General features: G+C 47.7%; 1 protein-coding gene across 4 annotated transcripts in view; it reads right to left on the bottom strand.

Annotated features, from left to right (window-relative positions):
• The window catches only part of ST5 (suppression of tumorigenicity 5), a 104,322-nt gene that overhangs the window by 55,251 nt on the left and 25,478 nt on the right, over positions 1-23,593 (bottom strand). Inside the window, exon 1 of one of the 4 annotated variants that reach the window (XM_006763482.2) lies at positions 13,042-13,099. The exons of the other annotated variants lie outside the window; for them this stretch is intronic. Within the exon in view, the coding sequence (XP_006763545.1) occupies positions 13,042-13,049 (8 nt within the window). The 5' untranslated portion in view covers positions 13,050-13,099. Of the gene's footprint in view, positions 1-13,041; positions 13,100-23,593 lie in introns of those variants that run through there. 4 annotated transcript variants of the gene reach the window in all.

The raw sequence follows: 23,593 nt of genomic DNA, 5'->3' as shown, positions 1-23,593 counted from the left end.
AAGGCGATTGTCTAACAGTGATAGCAATGAAACACCCTCCAAGGTGAATACTACAGATGCTTTAAGAAAAAGGAAACCAACCCTGAGCTTCACTTTTATGCTTCATAATGCGGAGAAAAGCCATCCCTACCTGTTGCGGGGAAAATGTTTAAAAACTGAAGTATACAGCATTAAAGTTAGTCATGGTGATGATGATGATGATGATGATGATGATGATGATGATGATGATGATGTTGATGATGATAAGGAGGTGGAGAAAAAGGAGGAGACAATCCTGCCACCAGAGCATCTATGTGCACTGGCTCTGGTGGGATGCTCTTTTTTAAAAATATACATATATTTTTATTGATTTCAGAGACAAAGGGAAAGGGAGGGAGAGAGAGAGATAGAAACATCAATGCTGAGAGAAAACCATTGATTGGCTGCCTCCTGCACACCCCACTCTGGGGATTGAGCCTCCAACCCAGACATGTGTCCTGACTGGAAATCGAACTGTGACTTCCTGGTTCATGGGTTAAGCTCAACCACTGGGCCACGCCGGCCCGGCCTGCCAGGCTGGTGAGATATTCTTTACTTGCGCCAGCCCAGTGCCAAGTTAAGTGCTTGACATATCGCTGTGTGTGTAAGAGAAAGAGGGGAGAGAAGAGGCAGCCGCTGGAAGCTTTCCCAGGCCAGTGTTCAGGGTCCTCAGGGAACACAGTGTTACAAGGAATCAACTTGCTGAGCATCAGTGTTCAACTGTGCCCATGGTAACAATGGTCGCAATAACCATGTAACCATCCAAACAACACTGGACATGCTCGAGCAGCTCCAGGGCAAGCCCCCAGGGAAAGGGCAGAAGACGTGTAGAAAGAGTGAAGACGGAAATATCTTAAAAGAACAGGATGAAACACATGTTCTCTTTCCTTGAATTCCCGATGTAAGGGGGGTGGACCCACTGCTCTGAAATTAGAACAGAGCCAACTTGGTAAGAAGGAAAAATGTGGATGAATCTGATGTTTGCTTGAACCAAGAAGAAATATGCTGTGAAGATATAACCAAGCGAGGAACGATTCAAACCTGCTACCAGGCCATGGCAGGGACTCTGGTCACACTTCTGCAAGCGCAGGGCCTGGGAGGTAAGGCATCATGGGCAGGCACTGCTGAGAACCCAGAGGCCCATTAAGTCAGAAGAATAGATGACAAATATATTCTCCTCACTGTCCTCCCTCCCACCTGCTCTCTACAGGCCCAATCTCTCAGGGTCAGGGAATGAGCCAAAGAAGCAAGGGGGATGAGAGGATGTTTTGTTAGTTCCCAGGCCCATCCATGGCCAAGTCCGGACAGAAACTGCATGTTTGGGAAAATGGAATTGAATTAGCATCTACCATCAATCACAAGTTGCTCAAAACCCCAGCTCTGACAAATTATAAACTATCTGAAGAGGTACAAGCAGAGAAAAGAACATAACAAGGTACCTCTAGAACTTTTCTACACACTCTGCATTGTGACAGAGAGACCCCAGTCCCAGACACCTAAGGTGCAGTGGGAAGAGCACCCGATTTGGAGTTAGATAACCAAGTCCAACCCTGCCTCTACCAACTGCTACTTAAGTGACATTGCATGAGCGATTTTCAAAGGCTCAACTTTCTTAACGATAAGAGCAACAATAATAAAGGACCTACCTCACATGATTGTTACGTTTGGCACACAGACGCTTAATAGTAAATGGTGTTTTTTTCCAGCTTATGCTTCTCTAGGTATTAGGGGGGGGGGGGGCAACCTCTCCATTCACAAGCTTAAGTCGTTTTTCAGACTCCCTGGCACTGCCATTCAATACATCTACTCTATGCTAGGCACATGCAAGGTTCTAGATATAAAAATGGACAGACACCTTCCTGCCCTGGAGGAGCTCACTGTAAAGGGAAAAAAGTCAGGTCAAAGGTCAAGTAAAAGGACAGCCGCATAGTGAGATATTCTTTACCTGCACCAGCCTGGTGCCAAGTTAAGTGCTTGAAGTAAGCAGCCTTAAACTATTTGTTACCCACAGCAATTGGACCTAAGGAAAGGCAAAGGTACATTTATTGTGAGACATGCTGCTAGATCTTTTTTAAAAATATATTTTTATTGACTTCAGAGAGGAAGGGAAAGGGAGAGAGAGAAACATCAATGATGAGAGAGAATCATTGATTGGCTGCCTTCTGCATACCCCCTACTGGGGATCGAGTCTGCAATCCAGGCATGTGCCCTTGACCGGAATCGACCTGGGACCCTTCAGTCCACAGGCTGATGCTCTAGCCACTGAGCTAAATCGGCTAGACTAGATCTTTATATAATTACTAGAGGCCCAGTGCACAGATCATCCACCATGCACCTGTGGGGTCCCTCAGCGTGGCCTGTGGGGATTGGGCCAAAACCGGCAGTCCAACATCCCCCGAGGGATGTAGTAGTGTGCGAAGCGGCAGGTGGCTGGAGAGGAGCCTGAGCCCGAGCCCAGGCACCACGTGCGCGGCTCCCGCTCATCCCGGCCCCACTGCCCCTGTTGTCGCTGCTGGTAGGCCTGCTGTCACTCTGTTGCAGTCTCAAGTGCCCATCCTAGGGCGATACCAGCACGCCCATGACCGAGAAGCAGCCAATCAGTCCCAATGTCGGTCCTGATCAGGTTGGGTCTGGATGGGGGAGGGGCACGCAGGGGGAGTGTCCGCGAGAGAGGCTCGTGCTTGCCAACCATGAACACAGTGTCTGATGCTAGTCAGTCATTCAGCTGAGCGGCGTTGTGGCTAGGGGAGCACACTGATCACCAGGTGACAGTTCCTGCACTGTGCGTCTGTCCCCTGGTGGGCAGTGCGTATCGTGACCGGTCAAACGGTCAAATGGTTGGATGGTCGCTTAGGCTTTTATATCTATAGAAAATAATAGCTAAAGTTATAAGCACTTGGGACGTTTTGAATCATTCAATTCTTGTGACAACCTTATGAAGTAGATTCTATTATTATTTACTCATTAGAGAGGAAACCAAAGCACAGAGCAGTTAACAGCTCGCCCAAGGCACATAGCTAGAGTGCAGGGCAGGAACTGGAGCCCAGGTGGCCTGCACTGGTGCCCCAGCCCTGAGCCAGGACCCTATATGGCCTCCAGGGATCTTCTAACTCAGTCCTGACCATTCCTCAAGGTAGCAGATCACAGAGACCGGTTTTTCCAATCGGGAAGTTTAGGTTCAGACAGATTCAATGACTGGCTGAAGATCCCTCACCTAGTGAAGGAATGAAGCAGAAATGTGGACTTGGTTCTGCCCAACTCCCTGGTCCACTTATGTTCCTTGACATCGATGGGGTTCTTGCTAAACATACAGAGTCCCAGGCCCCACCTGCACCTCCTGAATGGGAATCTGTGGGATGGGGCTTAGGAATCTGTATTTTCCAAAAGTGCGTTAGGCTGGCCTTATATACCCATAAGTATAAAAACATGTCCTACAGCCGCTCTCTGAGGACTTGGAAAGGTAGGAAGGGTCACTACTGACCATCTTCAAAAGAGTCTGCCCAGCTGTGAGCACATAAAGATGAACACTCGCTCCCTCTTCCTACCCTTGGCTTCTTCCACCCTCAGTGACAAAGGAGCAGGTCCATCGCTGGATCCAGCGGAAGCATTTTCACCGTCTCCTCTAAACAGCTGCCTCGGTCTCCAGGTGTGCTCAGAGTTCTTGTATCTCAAACCAGCTCTTCCTGCCGTCCACCGCGTGTAGCTAACAGTTTTCCTCACTTTCTCTGGGGAGAAAAGTTTACTATACCCAAAGACATAAGCTAGTTGTTTGAAAGAAAAAAAAATTCTCATTTGGTCTTTCCTTTAAGTGTAAAATTTTTTTTTAAAGATATTTTATTGATTTTTTACAGAGAGGAAGGGAGAGAGATAGAGAGTCAGAAACATCGATGAGAGAGAAACATCGATCAGCTAGCTGCCTCCTGCACACCCCCCACTGGGGATGTGCCCGCAACCCAGATACATGCCCTTGACCGGAATTGAACCTGGGACCCTTCAGTCCGCAGGCCGATGCTCTATCCACTGAGCCAAACCGGTTTCGGCTAAGTGTAAAAATTTTGAATCAGTTGCCAAACATTTTAAAAATTGGATGTGTACAAATAAAATACTAATAAAAATTCAGATTTTTGGCTTCTTTTGAAAAATCAGAAAAATCTGCCATTATTGTCTACATTTTTATACAGGGGTGGGCAAAAGTAGGCTTACAGTTGTCCATATGGAAAAAGACATGCAGGTTATGATGATTACAGTAGGTTTATTAACTGTTACATGTACTCACAACTGTAAACCTACTTTTGCCCACCCTGTCTGGCCGCAGTTGGCTAGACTTGAGAAGTGGCCCATTTAGATGCAACAAGCTCTCTCCACTTTACCACTGAACCTCCCCACCCAACGCCTGCAGCTGGCCAGCCTTATGCAGCTCTGTACCTGACTCTCCCAGGCAGCAGGTGAGCACTGCGGCCCCAGCAGGGGAGGGCTGGGAGGCACGGCGCTGTGGGCAGCCACAGGAAGCCTCCTGGACAGCTGGGCCTGAGCAGCGCAGGGCAGAAGGGCCCATTCCAGTGCAGGGCACCGGCTCTTGGCCATTTGAAAACCCACATCCCCTCACCCTCCACCCTCCCCAAAGTACGGCTGGAAGAAAGCGCCTCTGGAGGGCTCCCTGCTTGTGCTAAGGGTTTTCATCTTAAAACACTCTCTCCAGCTTCCTGAGTGCTCCCTGCCCCCACAGTCCAATCCCATCACCCGACCCTGAAGCTCTCCCCCAAGGTCCAAGGCGAGTCTCTAAAGGGAGCGCCTTCTGAGGGGTGCCCAGCCTCTAAGAATGAACCTTCTCACCCTAGAGCAAAAAACCAGTGCCCTTCTTTAGGTGCACCCATTTCTAAGTGTCGATTTGGTATTTCGTCCTCCAAGAGTCCCAGCAACCAGTATTGCCACTACAAGCTTCAGGGAGGGTTGTAATTAGGATGAGTTCCTTATACGTTATAAGTACTCAAACCAAAGCGCTCAGAGGTGTGAGAGCCCTGGCCAGTGTGGCTCAGTTGGTTGAGCATCGTCCGGTGCATAGAAAGGTTGCTGTTCGATTCTCGGTCACGGCACATGCTCGGATGTAGGCTCAATCCTCGGTAAAGGGGTGTGCAGGAGGCAGTCAATTAATGTTTTGCTCTCATATCAATGTTTCTCTCTTTCTCCCTCCCTACCTCTCTCTCTAAAAAATCAATTTAAAAATATTAAATTAAAAAAGGATGAGAGCTTGTCTGTCCCTTTCTCTCCTGAAGGTGTCCCTGGACTGGGTTAAGGTGGAAAGGGCTTTATTTACCTTTCATAGCTCTGCCTGAACTAACAGCTCCAGGCCTTGCTGTAGCCTGCACAGCCTCTCTGTTCGCTGAGAGCCCTAAGAAGTTCAGCCATCCCACTCGTGTCCTGACACCCTGCCCCTCCCATCCCCACATGGCTGAGAAAGCTGTAGGGCTGTGCTCGCTAGTTCTCCAATTTTTGAACAATCCTCTGTACTTAGCAGAAAGTTCTGCACAAAAAGGTGCTTGTATAAATGTTAACTGATGCCAAGGAGTCCAAGGCAAGGATGACAAAGGCCCTAGAAATTCTAGCACTGGCCATATCCCCTCAGGTTCACACTTCCCTTCCCACAGTTGGCTACTATAATAGCGATGAAAGAGTTTTCCAGCTGGAGCTGCCACCCAGTCTGATTGTCTGTAGCAGGCCTTACCCCACCCCACCTCCTCGAGCAATCTTGACCTTCACAAGTGCCCGTATTGTCTTCCAGGACCCTGCTGCAGTAACAGGTTCTCACCCAGTGCACCCAGGAGCAAAGCCTGTCTATTCATCTCATTCATCTTGGTTTCCTCCTCCCTCATCCCACTTTTCCGGACACATTTCTCACTGGTTTATCTGCCCACAACCTTGTCTTTGGCTCTGCTGTGCCTGAAAACAAGGACTCCAAGGGAAAGGGGAGAAAGTGGGCTTGAGGTTGGGTGGGTGGGCATCTAACGCTTTAGAAAGGGAGCCAGAAAGGATTTTCTCAAGTCTGTCCCATAATCCCCCCCAAAATGCAAGGCCCCTTTTCTCCATCACTATTTCTACATACCTTGTACCCTGGATTTTTTCCATTCCAGCCCCCGGTTCTGGTTCTAGGTCCAGAAAGCCCTTCAAGCGAAAACGTTGAGGGGATTATGAGCCCTGTCAAGTGGAGAGGAACCAGGATCTGGTTTGTGGAGGCCAGAGGAATGGCTGGGTATTTTGACAGGTCCCTATGAGGGTGGGATCCTCCTCAACCAGCCGCAGGAAAAGATGATTTGGTTAATAATCCAAAAAATTTATAATAATCCAAAAAAAAATGTAAGCTCTCCTTCCATCTCTTCACTGTCCACTTATCACTCCCACATCCTCTTTCCCAAACCTCCTCCTCAAAGAGCCCTTTAAGTTTGGGTTGTCAACCTCGACCACGTTCAATCCTTTTTCCTGCCAGATGGTCCTTCTCCACTTCAGCATGGATTCTACAGAGGTTTGAAGCTGGTTTTAAACATTTCCTGAAAGCCTGAAATGGGGTGAGGGTTTGTCAGGCAAGTCCAGGCCAAAGAAAATCTGGTTGCTTCCAAGATGGTTTGAAAAACCGAGACACAGCTGTTTCTGCCAGTCTGGAAACCGCCTCTCACCAGCTCTGCAGGATGATGGAGCCCACTCTGCCGATGACTCGCCACCACGTGGAAAGGGAAAGCAGAACGAAGGCTAGCCCCACCGAGAGCCCTGCCCGGGGCTAACCACTTCTTTCACTTTGGCAAGAAGAACCTAGCGGGTCCCGTATTCACGATGATGATTCAAAGACCACGGACCTGTTTCACACCAGCGCCTTCCCTCCGGCCAGCCACAGCAGACCAGCCGCCGCCGTTTGCTGCACAAGCTAGGAATGTCACGCCTCCAAGCTTTTCTGTTCAGCCCATTCCTTCTATCTTGATGTCCTCCATCTTCATTCTTTCTTAAATATCCAGTTCAAATGTCAACTACTTCCCGAAGCCTTTTCCTGATCCGAAGTTCACTTCATTCTCACCCCTCCCATGCTCTCTGGTCTAGTTGAACTCAACCTGACTTGATGGCAAAATGCCTCTACTGCTCTAGAAAATATGCCACCCCCACATCAACTTTCTCAGAAGACTAGGAATCAGTAAGGGTAAAGGGACTGGGTAAGTCTCAATACTCCATTTCCCTATCTGTAGCACAGGAAGAATACCCCATCTCTACAATGAGGACATGAAGATTAATGTAGCGCCATCTATAAAAAATAGAGGACACTCAGAATCGAGAGGGACATTTGAATTCTCTGGGCCAAGGGTTTAGCTTTCCCCCAACTCTCAGCTTTAAGACCACTTCCCTTGTCCTCACTCTTTTAACCGACGTTGCTTCCTACTTCACTGAGAAAACAGAAACCATCAGAACAGGCCCTCAATAAGTCACTACGTACATCAATCACCTTTACCCACCACCAGCTTCAGTGCAGATTTTCTCGCTTCTCTGCTCAAAAACCCTATATGGCTCCCCATCATGCAAAGTAAAAGCCAAAATCTTTACGATGACTTACAAGGTCCCTCATCATCAGGGCCCCCCCGGATATCTTTGACCTCATTTCAACTACTCTTCCCTCTTGCTCTTTCCACACCAGCCACATTATCTCATTATTTCCTCACACACATCACACACATTCCTGCCTCAGGGCCTTCGCACCTGCTGTGCCCTGTAGTTAGAACATTCTCCCTTGAGAGAACCTGCACTCATTTCCCAGGACTTTGGTCAGCTATCATCTTCTTAGTGAGGCCTTCTCTGACCACACTATAAGAAAATTAGTATTAAAATACGATTGAAAAGCCTTCCTCCACCACACTACCCCTCATCCCATTCCCCCCTTTCTGTTTCATTTTTTATTTTTCTTCTTTGCATTTATCACCATCTAACATACTACTTTTATTTTCCACTTATTATCTAGAATAATAAAAGGGTAATATGCTAATTAGACCAGACATCCTTCCAGACAAAGCCAGAGCTGGAGGGAAGCTGCCCAGTGCTGGGTGCCTGCAGGTGGCCAGAGGAGGGAAGCCTGGGTCCTGGGTGCCAGAGGGAAACTGGTGCCGGCAGCCAGGGGAAGGAAGGCCTACTCTTGCACGAATTTCCGTGCATCAGGCCTCTAGTGTTTATATAAGCTCCATGAGGCTAGAGATCTTTGTGTTTGTCCACAGCTGTATCCTCAGTGCCCAATAAATATTTTTTTCGAATGAAAAAGCATTTGCCACCAGCTCAGAGTGGTCCTCCCTGGACAGGAAGAGCAGCTTCAGGCTCCATTATCCAGGCCCCTCTTCCACCCCACCAGCCTTCCCAGTTCAGTCTGACTTACCTGTAGCAATCACCCCCACTCAGAAAACTCAAAGGGGGGCCATGCCCTATGAGCACCCAAAAGATCCAGGGCAGGGATGGTTTCAGCCCAAGAACTCAACTGAGATTGCTCTCTGCAAAGCCGACCATTATTTCCCTTCTGGGAAAGCAAAGGTCCTTTCCCTGGGGCTTAATGAATTACAGGGCCTCCCTTCCCTGACCTCCACTGTTTGGGAAACTACTGGCAGCAGGAGCATTGCACAATCTGCCTGGGAGCTCTCTCTGCTCATCAAAGGGGGGCACAGGTTAAGGACAGCTGGGAAATGCTGTCGGCGAAGTAGAGAGAGAGAGAGAGAGACAGGTGTGGGCATTTACTAGCTGGGCTTTCATTTGTTTACTTATTTGAATGCTTTGTGGGCATCTTCCCCGTGCCACTGGGCTATATACTCCAGACCTTGCCTTTGAGCAGCTCCCCATCCTTGACTGAGAAAAAAAAAACAGTAAAAAAAATGATTCTGGTACAAAGTAACAGGGGCAGTGATAGTCGTATGAACACAGAGCTCTGGGAGCAATGAGAAGACACCCGGTTAGGTGGGTAGGAGGGAGGTGGGGGATGGCTCCTGGAGGAGCAGGCTGAGTCTTGCAGGATTTGTGGAAGATAAAGGAGGCAGAAGAACACTGCAAGCAAGAGAAAAACCATCAGCAAAAGCCAAGGAGACCTTGAAGCAAGCTGTGATATTTTGAACAAGACACAAAAAAAGTGATCACCATCAGAGAAAACATTGATAAGTTAAACCACATTAAATAAGAACTCTGTTCATTTAAAGATGCCATTTAGAGGTGAAAAAGGAACTGGTATAGTAGGTGTACAGGCTGTAGGACTCAGGGAACATTACATACACAGAGCAAGGTTATTAGGAAGAAGTGGCGTAACCCTCAAACTATAGAGGCTGGCTCAGATCATTCCAGCTGAATTTCCCTTTGGGGAAAAGCCCTTCATTCCTCAATTTTGGAAGGAAGAAGAAGAAAGTGCATGTATACCCCAGGCTCTTTTGGTTCTATCCATGTATTTATTTCATTGAATCTAGCTGTCACCATCTCTATTTTATGGATGAAGAAACTGAGCCTCAGGTTGAGTGATTTGCCCAGGGTTTCATTGTAAGCGGCAGACCCCAGAGTCTGGAGAGGTGGGTGTTGAGCTCTTAATGGACACGAGAGGACATCAGTCCTTCAGGCTCTATCATATCTTGTGGCAAGAAGCCATCCCCCATCCCAAGTTAATCCCTGCAGCCCAGCTCTGTCTGATGAAGTCAGAAAAAAATACTGGCAGAGGTCCCATGCTTGGTCCCCAAATCCTTGGTGTTCAAACCCCATTTTTCTTTCTTTATAAAAATATTTTATTGATTTTTAGAGAGCGAAAAGGAGAAGGATAGAGAGACAGAAACATCGATGAGAGAGGAACTTATCTATCAGCTGCCTCCTGTGCGCACCCCTACTGCGGATCAAGCCTGCAACCCAGGCATGTGCCCTGATCAGGAAGCAAACCGGGACCACTTGGTTCCTGGGTCAACACTCAAATGTTGAGCCACACTGGCCAGAAAACCCCATTTTTCTTTAAGCCATCTATCACAGGGCCCTGAGTCAACACAAAATAAATACAAGAGATGTTTCTCTCTTGTGTTTCTTCAGGTCTTTCTTTCCATCATCTTTCCCTGCCTAGGGACGGAGCACTCCCAGACACAGACCCTGGTCAAAGCCAGGCCCTCCCGGACAATGCAGTCCAGCTGAGACTGCAGAGGCGAGGCGTCTGTCCATCCGTCTGTCCAGTCTCTTTAAGGATCATGAGGGGAACACAATATGCCTTTTTTCCTCTTTTAAACACAAGTGCTACTTGGCAATCTCAGGCGTGTGGTTCTCCAGCTGGGTGTTGAGGGCCCCGGAGCACTACAGGGGACTCACAGGGCGTTTGACATTTTTTACGGAAACAGAAGGTATAGTCCCCTGCTCAGGGGGACCAGAAGGGTCTTATAGGCAATACTCAACAGTGTGAACATCAGACTGCACTCTATGCTTTCAACTGCACCATTTCCTTGTGAAGCTGGGTTTTTCGGCAGCTGCAGTGAGAAAAAAGCAAGGACCACATGGAAAGCAACATGGACGAGGAAGTGAGGATGGCAACATTCAGTCTGATTCCAAGACGTGAGATGCTGTGCAGCGCCCAGGACATCCCATTAGTCAGTAACTGTGGTCATTTCAGAAGGAAATAATATTTCTCCTTTGACTTTGTGTATAATTTTTTCAATTGGCTGCTCCATTGTTAGGATACAGATACTACATTATCTGAAACTCGGGTTTTCTTTGCCCATGGGCACTGTGAAAAAATTAACTGAAAGTCTGAGAAAGTTTGGGAACCTTGCAGCAGGTGTGTTTAAGTCTGCATCTAGGAGCCAAGGAGTTCCCAGGGCAGGCCCAACCCCACCCAGAAGCAGGTGGGCAGGGCAGCAAGCCTCAGAACTCTGACGGCACACTCAGGCTTCCAACCGCGGCTAATAACAGCTGCCCCTCCGCCTGAGCAGGGGTACACACCAACTCGCTCCACACAGAGGCTGTGCTCATCTGCTTCAGCTTCACCCCAGGCTCCAGGCTCTCCTCTGAACTACCCCCCGGAAAGTTTTACACAGCATTTGCAATGTATTTTGTATTATAAGTAATCCAGAGATGATTTAAAGAATACGGGAAGATGAGTGTAGGTTACTTGCAAATACTATGCCATTTTATATAAGAGACTTGAGCATCCATGGATTTTGGTTTGTGTAGGGGGTCCTGGAACTAGTCCCCTGTGGATACTAAGGGACAACTGTATACACTGTGGATACAATGGACAAAGCGACGGTTATCGTTCTGGGTAGGACAGAGCGGGATGGCATGAGATTCCACCATGCTACTCAGAACAGCGCACAATTTAAAATGTATGAATTGTTTATCTCTGGAATTTGTATTTTTGGACCACAGTTGACCACAGGTAACTGAAACCACAGAAAGTGAAATCGTGGATAAGGGGCGACTACTGTACACCATAGACCAGATGTTATCCTCTTCAAAGTAGTCCTTAGAGGCCTGCACTTTTGTTCCAATACAATCTCAAAGCATTTCTGAAATTCCTGTTTGCAAATTGCCCTCCAAGACCTTGAAACATTCTTTGAGTTTCTCTGAAGGAAAGTCTGCATCCTTCAAGGGTGCTAACTCATTCAGAGCCATATGAAAAAAACTGGTGCAAACTAGAGAAATCTGTCTTAGGTCAGAAAAGGCAGTAATGTCGAGTATCCTGCAGAGCCTGCGTGTCAAAGGGGAGGTGCGCTGAGACTGTCCGAACCTCCTGCCTAGAGCACAGAAATTGTTATTCACTCGGAGGTCACAGGGCCCTGTGAGTATCTAATAAACCCCAGGAACCTCCACAGAACATTTATATGCCCATAAATGTCTATCTACCATTTTAGGGGGTTCACAAGCTCTCAAAGTCCCCCCAGAGACTCATTTTAAGAATCCTTGTTCTAACAAAAAAGAAAGTAGGCAAAAAGGACGTGAGAGGAGGCACCAAAATATTTTCTGTCTGTTGTTGAGACGGACGGAAGGAAGGAAGGAAGGAAGGAAGGAAGGAAGGAAGGAAGGAAGGAAGGAAGGAAAGATCCTTGTTCGAACCCATTTTATTGGCCCCATATGCATAGATAATTCTGAATGGAGGTCTACGGAGCCAGCAGATACACCAATGCTGGGCACTGAGAGAGGCTCACTTGCAGCAAGGCACCCTGCTTCCCTGAGACCTTCCAGCACTGTTTCAAACTCGGAAGCTGGCAATTTACAGACTACACATCACAGGCCTTCAGGGGTGTTAGAAATAGTTACATCCCAAAATACTAGACTCACAAATGCCAAGGATCCTGAGATTCAAATCTGACATTTTATTTTATATACTGGTATATACATACATATATGTACATGTGTATATATATACAAATATGTATATGTATACACATACATATATATTTTTTTATTGGTTTCAGAGAGAAAGGGAGAGGGAGAGAGAGAGAAACATCAATGATGAGAATCACTGATCGGCTGCCTCCTGCACACCCCACCCTGGGGATGGAGCCCGCAACCCGGGCACATGCTCTGACCGGGAATCGAACCATGACCTCCTGGTTCATAGGTCAACACTCAACCACTGAGCCACACTGGATGGGCTCAAATGTGACATTTTCTAATGTGGTTTGTAAACTATTGGTAAAGACAATTCCCAAAGAAAGGTCAAATCTACCTCCAGTAACCACATTTGTTTAGCTGTGGAGGTGCAGATATGAAGAGCAAGCTATGGTCATTGCATGCATTTGCTCCCCTTACCCTAAGTCTCCAGTCTCCCTGTGGAAAGAGCAGGCCTTCTCCCTTCTCCCGGGCCAGGCAGTATGCTCCCCGAGCAGCTCCCAACATACTAAAAGCCACCCAAGTCACACCTGACTCATGCCACTGCTCTTTGTAATGAGCTATGACATGTATCTAAGCCCTTGTATATTTTTGTATTTGTAGCCTACAATTAGGCATTTTTGAGGGATGTAGCTGACTAGTGGTTCGGTTCAGGGACCTGTAATTACTCACACAGGCATCAGGGCCAAGCCAGGCAACCATCAAGCTGGAGGCGCTGAGCTCGGACTTCATGGAGGAAGCCACTCGGCTCTAAGGAGGTCCAGAGAACACTCGTCAGCAACGGGCTTCACACTCCTCTCCCTCCCCTTCACCCGTTCCTCATCAACTGCCTGGCTCAGCACAACTCCCTCAAGCCCAAGTGCTGGCACATCTGTGGGCCCAACGCCCATAAAAATGGGCTACTTTGCTAGACACAGTCTCCCTCATCAAGGCAATAGCAATCAATGTAAAGCAACTTCTAGAACTCCCCACAGACTTCTCACCTGAGGAACAGTGGGTCCCACCCACCAGCCCACGGAATCCTGCAGTCACCGCTGTGCAGCTGAGCTGGGGTACACGGGCCTCACCTCTGAGCCACTTTCTCTGCCACCAGATGCAGTGTCCTCCCTGATCCCAAAGGCCCAACAGAGTAATTCTTCCCCATGCAAATTCCCACCACCCTGCTTCCCCATTATGTCTCTGGCTAGGAGGGAAGAGCCTTAACAATCCATCCCCAGTGACATTTCACATGTACATTTGGCTCCAATAAAAACTGGTTTCTCTGCCCAGTTGGTGTGGCTTAGGAATTGAGCATTGACCTATAAACCAAGAAGTCACGGTTCGATTCCTGGTCATACCACATGCCCGGGTTGCCCTGCCCCCCCCTTTTTTAACTGGTTTCTCTAATGGCAGCGCAAATCCTGATTCTAAATATAATAAAAGATACAGCCACTAGCCAGCCCAATGTGGCTGAGAAATACAGTTGCAGCTCACACTCAGTGCAGCATACTCAAAAAGTATAATCCCAACATCTAAAATATCTAATGTAAGATTCCCTGCTTCGCTAATGCTGACTCCATCGTACTGTAGAGTACTTTATCCTTTTCAAAAACACTTTCACATGTTATCTCATTTGAGTCTACCAAACAAGTCCCGGGAGGTTAAATGCAATACGTGTTTTCTTCATTTTACAAAGGAGACTGAGGCCCAGGGAGATATTCTTGCCCCAAGATCACTCACCTACTACATGCAGAACCAGGTCTAGAACTATTTGGTTGCTGTGTGACCTCAGTTGTTCACATGGCAACAATTAATAGTAGCTACTTCATAGAGCTTATTGTAAGGATAAATGGGCTAATATACAAGAAGTACTTGCAATAGTGTCTGGTCCACAGTGAGGATTACATTATTATTGTTGATGTTATCTATATATATAAAAGCCCAATATGCAAAGTGTCCCCTCGGGAGTTCGACCGAACTGGAGTTCGATTGCTTGCTATGACATGTGCTGACCACCAGGGGGCAGCACGGAATGAAGGGAGGCCCCAACCAGCATCAGGCAGCCGGGGAAGAGATGCCCCGGCAGGCAGCAGGTAGCTGCTAGCCTTAGGGACCCTACTCATGCACGAATTTCGTGCACTGGGCCTCTGGTTGTTAATAAGGCTATTACTACCACCACCACCCAGAACCCCTAATTCCAAATCTAGAGCTCTTTCCTCTATCCTGCTGCAGTTTTCAAAGATTCCCCAGGAAGTCGTTTCATCTAACCTTGAGAAAACCCAGACTTAATCCCAGTACTGTGTCTAAGGAACCCAGAACTCACTGAGCTCTCTATCTTAGCACTCCACAAACTTCTTCATACTCCTGGGCATACGCACAGACATACATACATGCACCACCTTTGCTGAAGATCTGACTCTAGTCTCCTGGCCTCTGGCATTGCTCATGCTATGGATTTCCCTGCCTGTAGCACCCAACTTTCACTTATATCCAACTCCTCATTCACTCAGTTCCTTCCTTCAACAATCATTTCACGAGCACCTACTGTTTACCAAGTGCTGTACTGGGTACTGGGAGATATGTTCCTTGCCCTTCAAAAGACCACATGAGAAGTGCATAAAGAATGGGGTGTATGGCCGGTTGGTGTGGCTCAGTGGTTGAGCGTTGACCTATGAACCAGGAGGTCACAGTTAGATTCCCGGCCAGGGCACATGCCTGGGTTGCGGGCTTGATCCCCAGTGTGGGGTGGGTTGCGGGCTTGATCCCCAGTGTGGGGTGTGCAGGAGGCAGCCAATCAATGATTCTCCCTCACCATTGATGCTTTCTCGCTCTCTCTCTCTCTCTCTCTCTCCCCCTTCATTTCTGAAATCAATAAAAATCAATGAAAATATATTTAATAGAATGGGGTGCACAGAGAGTGACAGCACAGTGGTACGAGGAAACAACTGTCAGAGGGCAGCACAATAGGTTCCAGAGAAGGCAACGCTGACCTGAGTTACACGGAGTGACCAGAGTTTTCTAGGCAGAGGGAGAGAAGGGCATCCGGAGCTCAGGGAGCAGCATTTACATGGCGATACAGGGCAGCATCATGCAGAGTATGATCATCTCATCCTGGCAGCATGGAGGGACTGTGTGGCTGTGTGTGTTTGCCTCAGAGAGTCAGAGAGATACAGAACAGAGAGACAAAGCGAAGAGAGAAAAATCAGATGTGAGAGAGCAAGCCCACATGGCCTAGGGTAGCAGCCTGCTGAGACAGCAGACATCACGTCTGCCTTTCCATGGGCTGAGGGGTAAGCTCGACTCCCTGGCTATGCTTACAGTGTACCAACTTTAAATGTGAAATCCTTTAACAACTGTTTTCTCTCTCTTTGTGTCTTCCCCTCCTTCTAAGTAAAAGCTGTTTATCCCTGCTCCCATATCTGCCCTGCTCTGAGCCCCAAGTTTCAGTGCCAGTGCTTTAACACAAATCCAGCTTCACGTCCTGAGTGAAATATAATTTCATAGGAATGTAATTCTGGAATGATCTCATTGAAAAAGCATATCCAGCAAAGGCCATGAGCAAGCTTCGGGCCTGCCCATTCACACCCAGAGCCAAGGAGATCGCAGACCCCTTTCCCTTAAATGGAGAATGTGCCTGCGGCCCACGGCAAAGCTGCCCACAGATGTTGTCCTGCCCACAGCCAGCCTGCCTGCTTGCAGCCTAGGGCCTAGCCCAGAGCAGCGACCACCACAAACCACTCTGCACCATACAAGGACAGACTCAAGAGAGCATCTAAGCAAACAGGCTTCACCTCATAGATATTCCCTGTGTCACTAGGAGGGCTCTGGCTCCAGGCCACGAAACACCAGCTGAAACTATTAACACTCCCCGGTCACCACCCCATCAGAGGGAAGAATGTCCAGAAGCCAGGCTGCTTAGGATCCTCGCCAGAACTACCTGCCTTCCCTAACATTCTGAAACTCAGTTGCTATCCAACCCTATTGTGAGAGGCAGAGAGTAGGGTGTTTGATTCCGAAACTAGAGGTCAAAGCCAGCTCTAGCCCAGCCCAGCGGAGCTGAGACAAAGTGGGACTGGGGAAGAAATAATAGACTCTGACGGACTTTCAAAAATTCTAGCTGAAAAATCACCAAGTTGTAAGCTTTAGACAAAATGTTCTCACTCTGAATTTGTACCCCACCCCCAATGAATCCTCATAAAATGAAAAGAAGGAGAAGGAGGAAGAAGAGGAGGAGGAGGAGGAGCAGGAGCAGAAGGAGGAGGAGAATGAGGAGGAGAAGAACAACCAATAACTTGCAGGGGCTAAAGAAACTCTCTGTGCTATCCTTGCAACGTTTCTGTAAGTCCAAAACTGTTTTAAAATCAAAAGTTTTCTAAAAATAATGGCTTCGTTTCCTCTATAAGGAATAATGGGAAAAGAGTGGTCTTGGGTATAAATTTCCACTCTGCCTCTACTTAACTAGGAAGCTGTGAAGGAGTTACCTGACCTTTCTAATGCTTCAGCTTCCTCATCTATAAAATGGAGATGACAGTTCCAACCACAAAATGTTGTTGTGCAGATTAAGTAAGATACTGCATGCAGAGGACTTACCACTGCCAAAGCACTTTCTCCCGGGCAGTAGCAGGTTCTCAGCTCGGTCAGCCTTTACCTTGGGTTCCTGGCAACTGCAGTTGGAGGCCCTACCTCCCCTCCGCTGCCCTACCTGTCTTTGTGATTTACAACCTCTTTCACATACGACATTATACTTTAAGCCCATAGTAATCACCCAAAAGGGCTGAAGGCAGCCTCACAGCAAGTTCCGACAAGTGAAAGCACACCCTCATTGACAGAAACATGTTCTGCTCCTTCCTGCTTTCCCTTCCTCCAACAGCATCCAATGTCACAGCCATGAGCTGAATTACTTTCCTGAGGTTGGCAGGGGTCAACCAAAGGGAAAGCCAGAGGTGGACAGAGCTGGGCGTCCAGTATGATTAGCTGTCCACAGTGCAGGGTGGGCAGGGGGACTATGCTCTCACAGCTCCCACAAAAGGCTCTTCATCCTCCGCAGCACTACTACCACCCACCACCACTACCCGCACTGCTTCCTGCACCCACCTTGGCCCCACCTGCATCTGGGCTGAAAAAAAATGCAAATCCACCAAGTCAATGGGCACAATGAGTTCCCCAAAACCAAGACAAGCCCCAAGGCTGGGCATGAGATCTCTGTTGCTAGCAGAAATCCTCAACCCTCGGAGCCAGACACCCGAGCCTCAGCCACCCTGACTCCTGGCTCCATGATGTGCTGTCCATCTCTCCTCTGGGAAGACTGAGGTGAGGGGAGAGAGGGCAGGTGAGCGCACAGGGGCCCCATCCTGGTCTCAGAGGCCAAGGAAAGAATCAGGCGAAGAAAGGTACAGCTCTGATGTCACGTAATCTCTTTGAAAATCATTCACAAAGATATCGGATCCTTAAAACACTCTCCTAAACCAAAGGAGAGGTCCAATCTCACCCCGAAAACTCAGTGTCCAAATAAGGGATCCGTCAGCGCTACAAGTCAGCCCTTTCCAACTTTGAAAGCCCTGCGAGAGAAGCTATTCCCAGGCTTAGGATTCCACTAACAGGTTGTAACCCCTCAAAGCACTAATGGCCACATTCTAGTGGCTAATTTCTCTGACCTTCCAGATGGCTGGAGTGGGGACACACCCCAGCTGAGGCCCAAGGACATTAGTTCCTGGCAGGGAGTATGCGAACGCTCAGCAGCCCAGCCATGCCAGATAACAGCTCCAGCTTCAAGGACAAGTTTTGGGAAGCAGAGGCCTGGAAGAAGATGTCCTTGGAGCCATTTCTTATTTAACCACCTAAGAGCCAAACATAGCCAAATACGAAGGAACTAACTCTACTGTCTTTTAGGCAGCACTTTCCAGCTCATTGCCTTGTATCTAGTTTACTACAATGATGTGATTATATGCAGCAGTTTATCAATGCCAGCCCATGGGAGGCACTAAATAAATGTGAAGTGTTACTGTCATCATCATTAGTCCCCTTCATTCTTCCATCCCCAGTCTTCCCAGCTCAGAAATGACAGACTCAGCTTCTGCATCATGTCATTCCTCAGGGATCCTTAACTGCCAATCACACCAAATCCAAATTCCTCCAGAACCTTGTCAAAAGCTACCAACCAATCTCCATTCCCTCTTCTTCCTTCCTCCTTTTCAACCACCCTCAACCCTCCACCATACCCTTCACTCTCCTCCACACAAAGACACACACACAATGCACTTCTCTCTCCAGACAGGATATCACCTGCTCTGAAAGTGTCCATTACTGCCTTCATGTTTTTGTGTTCAAACATTTCCAGCCTAGAGTACTCCTCCTTCCTCTGTGCTTATCCAAATCCTATCTGTGCTCCAAGGCCTCGTCCAAGGTCCCTCTTAAACATGGGCTGGGAAAGCGTCCCATCCCCAAACAATGACCAAGCACTTCCTCTGTGCTAGGCACTAGGCCAGACACTGAGGCCACAGTAAGGGAAACAATACAGTCCTTCCGTCTCCTGACTGGTGGGAGGGGCTTCACCATGAACCTCTCTGCTCACCTGAATCACAGGTAGGGGAGTCAACCATCAGATCTCATAGGCAGCTTGGTGTGATACTTGGGGGGACTGAGGTGAGTATGGGAGATAAAGTCCAGTTGATGAGGTCTTCTTGCCTCTCCTTCAACCTTTCCAAGAAGCCATCCAGGCCTGATGGTTTAGAGCCTATAGTTACAAGAACCATCATTACTCTGACCAACTTGGGTAGCACTGCCTCCTGCCCAGCTTTTATTAGCTTCACAACTATGCTAGGTCCAATCCCATTCCATAAAAGCCCTGGTCAACTCCTCCTCCTAAGGATCAAGCCCAATGCCTCACACTCCTGCCTAAGCCAGAGAACAAAGGGAGTAGCCACCATGACTACACAGATGATGGAGGTCACATGAGAGGCGACTACCTTAGGTCTCTCCAGGGTAACTGCAATTCTCAGACCCTAACAGTATCTCCACTCCTCTCTGTCCTGCTCAAGAAAGGCTATCAGAATATGAGTCAGGGTGCTATTATTATAGGGATAATCTTGCATACCTCCTACATTATACAAATAGGTAACCCATTTACTTGTGCCTTGATCCTCTAACTCTCAGTTAAACGTAGCAACTGACACAACATGATATATCATATCAACGCAGTTCCTCTCCCCACCCCTCTAGCTCAGACACAGAAGAGGTTTTCCAGATGTAATCTCAGATACCTGTTAGAACCAGAGAGGTAGGGAGAACACCTCATCTGTCCCTATGTATAGTCCAGCAATGGAGACTCACAGTCTTCCCCATCACCCATCCTCATCACAGTCATCTGAATAAGCTCATCTCACATGAGATGCAACTATTGCTTCTTAAAGCATGAACTATTCAGCCCCCTGAACAGTCTCGGTCCATGCTAGGGAGGCTCACAGTGCTCAGGAGCTAACCCAAACCACCAGTCACACGTTCAGACTTCAGGGGGCCTTTCTAGGTCAGGATCGCCAGAAAGGCCATAGCTGCTGCTGACCGATGGACAGCATCTGTAAGCACGGTAAGGGATCCATAAGCAAAGCCTTGAAGAAAGGGCAGGACAGAAGCGAAGAAGCTGCCATCAGCCCTCAGATGCCTGGCACCAGCGTGGAGGAGTGTCTATCTGAGCAAAGCTTTGCGTCCAACTGAAACAAGCAGCTGTCTTTGACACCTGTGGCATCCAGACAGCATCATCTCCTACTCGACTGCTCAGGCTCCCCCACTCAGTTGTCCCCACCAGGAGGCCTATGGCCAAAGGCTGGAGGGAGCACACCAAGTGTCCTCCGAGATTAGCTACACATTTCCAGGCCCCTTTCCACCTCAGTCCCCTCCTCCCACCCCCCGACAACTCAAGTTTTCAGTCTCTGCGTGTCTATGTGCCTGTGTGTCTGAGTTTTATTTACACTACCCATGTCTGTTGCTAGCAACAGAAACAAAGTACTTTAAGGCTGAAAAGGCAAGTCGGCCAACTGGCTTGCTGCTCCCCATCCTGCTTCCAGCTCAGGGAAGAGGCTGGTAAAGGATGAGTCGAGTTCCAGTGTCTCATGGGTGCCTACAGCTCCATGTGGTAGGGGGATGGGCATGGTCACAGCCCAGCTGAGGGCCCCAGCCACCACCTGCCCTCTTCTTCCCTGGAAGCCACACCCTGTACTCCTCATTCCCTTACCTGCCCAGGTGCTGACTACTGTTGGAAGGCAGAGCTTCAAATGCCGGATTTAAGGAAATCTGCCCTCCTCCCTTGTTCACTAGGAGACTGTACAGATCAGCAGGCATTGCCTCCCAGACCCAGACTGTGGAGAACCAGCCCAAGGCTAAGTGTTACTTGTATGTCCTTTCCCATTTCAGCTATTCTGCTACTGATAATCTTCCAAGTTCTAGTATTTAGCTCCTCAATAAATGGTTAGTAATTACCAATCACTGCTTTGTTTTGAGCAGCAAGAGAAAACCATGCATTCAAGAAGCTCACAGATTAATTTAGGAAGACGAGACACAATAGGAAATAATTCAAGTGTGAGATGTAGACCAAAATTATCTAAAGTACAATGGGTGGGAGTGGAGGGGCTGGAGTAGCTCGGATAGGATGTCTGTGGGAGAGGAAATGTGAGCCAGGCCTTCGAGACAAACAGTAGTTGGACAGAATGAGATAGGAGCCTGTTTGAGATGAAGAGTTAGACTGTGACTCAAGGTCCAGGGCAGGAAGAACGGCGAATATCATGCCTGTAGTGTTGTCCCTTATCCAACTGAGGCTCAGCCCTGGGAGGTAAGCAGGAAAGGGGCCTCAGAGTCGCCACACTCTCCAGTCCCTCTGCTCCTACCTCTGCCAAGAGCACTCTCAGTGTTTCCTTTTCCCATACGACTCTGAGAGCTCTTCCCTACAGTGCATAGGATGTAGGCAGCCTAACTCCCTGAACCCAAAAACATCCTGATGGAACCCTTAGTACTCAGAGTTCCTGCTCCCACAGTAGGACCAGCTTCATGCTCTCCAATTGCAATGTGGGTCATGAGCTCGGTCTATTCTTCTGCTGGTCGAGGTCAAGCTAAGTCTGGTTCTTTATTCACTAGAGCAGGAGAAGGGTATGAAATTATAAGTACAGTCTCTGGTAAGCCAGGTCAACAGTCCCTCCTCCTTCCGTTCACACATACAGTCATGCATGCATTCAACTAAAACATACCTAACATCAACATGTGTGAACTAATATGCTTAGTGCTGCCTGGAACACCAAAATGCATCAGGTATAGGTCCATCCTCAAAGAGCTCACATTCTAGTAAGGTGGACACAATAGACACATAAATATCACAAGTACCAGGAAGACTATTTTGAGTGTCATTTTGAGGGCTGAAATGTTGTGGACTTCTTCCAACTGAAGAAGCAGGAAGGTTTCCGAGAGAGGGGTGCCCTTGCTCTGGTCCTGGCAGCTCAAATGGCAAAAGGATGAAGGAGCCACTCAGGTAGACAGAACTACAAGAGCAGAGTCTTGGAGACAGAAAGGTAGAAGACACATGAAGAACAGCAAGATGTTAAGTCTGGTGGGAGTTTAACTGGAAGTATACCAGGGACAAGGGAGAGCTGGAAAGACAGAGATATGTCAGATCTTAGAGCCAAATTAAGGATCTTCTCTTTTCTCTGGGAAATCATTGAAATTTTCTGAGGAAGGCATGATGGGTCCAGAACTATTACGCTTCTGAAAGATGAAGCAGTACTCAGAAACCCAGGGGATATAGCAGAACAATTTGACCATGTAGTCCACCAGGACTGAAAATCATTGGAAGCATAAGAGAAGGAGGGAACTCAGGTAATCAAGTCCCTGACTAAAAGTTCCTGACTGGAATTATTGCCTTCAAGGTTCAGGCTGAACAGGAAAATAAGAGGGTAGTCCCCAGGGTAGCAAAGAGGCTGTACAAACCAGGGAAAGGCCATGGAACCAGGTGTCTGAAGCAGGCAATGAAGGGACAGGCAGTATAAATGTTCAGGAGATTGGGGAGGGAAGAGAATTTCAAGGTTTAGGATCCTGAACATGAAAAAGCTCCAAGTGATGAGACCAAAGGTATGGCCATGCTCTGAGTACCCTGAAGGGAATGAAGATGAAATCTTCGAGTTGAAAAGATTGAGAGACCGAGGCCAGGACAATGAAGGGTTCTCAGTGTGAATTCTCAAGTCCTAACTATGCTAGAAAGAGGACACATGAAGAAGGTTGTCAACAATTAGCAAGGAAGTCAAGAGGGAGTGAGCACCAAGAATGAGGAGGGGAGATACATGTGAAGGGAGAGACTGGCTTCAAATGGAAAGGCTGCCAGCAGGACTAGAAGTAAGGTCAGGGAGCACAGAGTGAGAGTCAGGGTGGAAGATGACGTTGCTTCATTAGAGTGGGTCACAGGGAAGTGAGTTCTTCCTGGAAAAGCCAGGTGTCAGCTATAATAAAGAGGTAGGAATCCTCACAGAAAAAGTAGAAGACAGGGGCAATACCACTTTTGTCTATCAGAGCTGGCAGTGATAAAACTGTGACAAGAGAAAAGCAAGATGTGGTGAATGGGGCATTCTCATCCACTGTTGGAGGTACTATAAACCAGCACAACCATTATTTTTTAAAATACAGTTTTATTGATTTCAGAAAGGGAGGGAGAGGGTGAGAGAGATAGAAACATCAATGATGAGAGAGAATCATGGATCGGCTGCCTCCTGCATGCCCCAGACTAAGGATCAAGCCCACAACCCAGGCATGTGCCCTGACCTGACCCAGAATTGAACTGTGACCTCCTGGTTCACAGGTTGACACTCAACCACTGAGCCACTCCAGCTGGGCAAAACCAGCACAACTTTTAAAAGACAAGCCACAGATAAGAAGAAAATAACTGCAAAGCACATAACTGACAAGTGATTTAAAATCAAAATACATTAAGAACTTTGAAAATCAATAGGAAAGAGACCAAAAAAAAAAAAAAGGAAAGAAAGAGCTGAAAAACACATAATAGATATGAAGAGACAATTCAAAAAAAAAGGAATATCAAATATTCAATCACATATGAAATAATGCTCAAGGTCTCTGGTAAATCAGGAAAATGCAAATTAAAGCAATGAGATAATATTTCATATTCATCAGCTTGGAAAATACTGAGAAGGGTGGGATCTCTAAATGTTAGCAAAAATTTGGGGAAATTAAAACCCACATACACTGCCGGTGAATA

The sequence above is a fragment of the Myotis davidii genome, unplaced genomic scaffold (assembly GCF_000327345.1).
Source record: "Myotis davidii unplaced genomic scaffold, ASM32734v1 scaffold118, whole genome shotgun sequence".
Classification (NCBI taxonomy): Eukaryota; Metazoa; Chordata; class Mammalia; order Chiroptera; family Vespertilionidae; genus Myotis; species Myotis davidii.
Note: the sequence above shows the minus strand (reverse complement) of the source record. Positions and strands in the feature narration are given on the sequence as shown.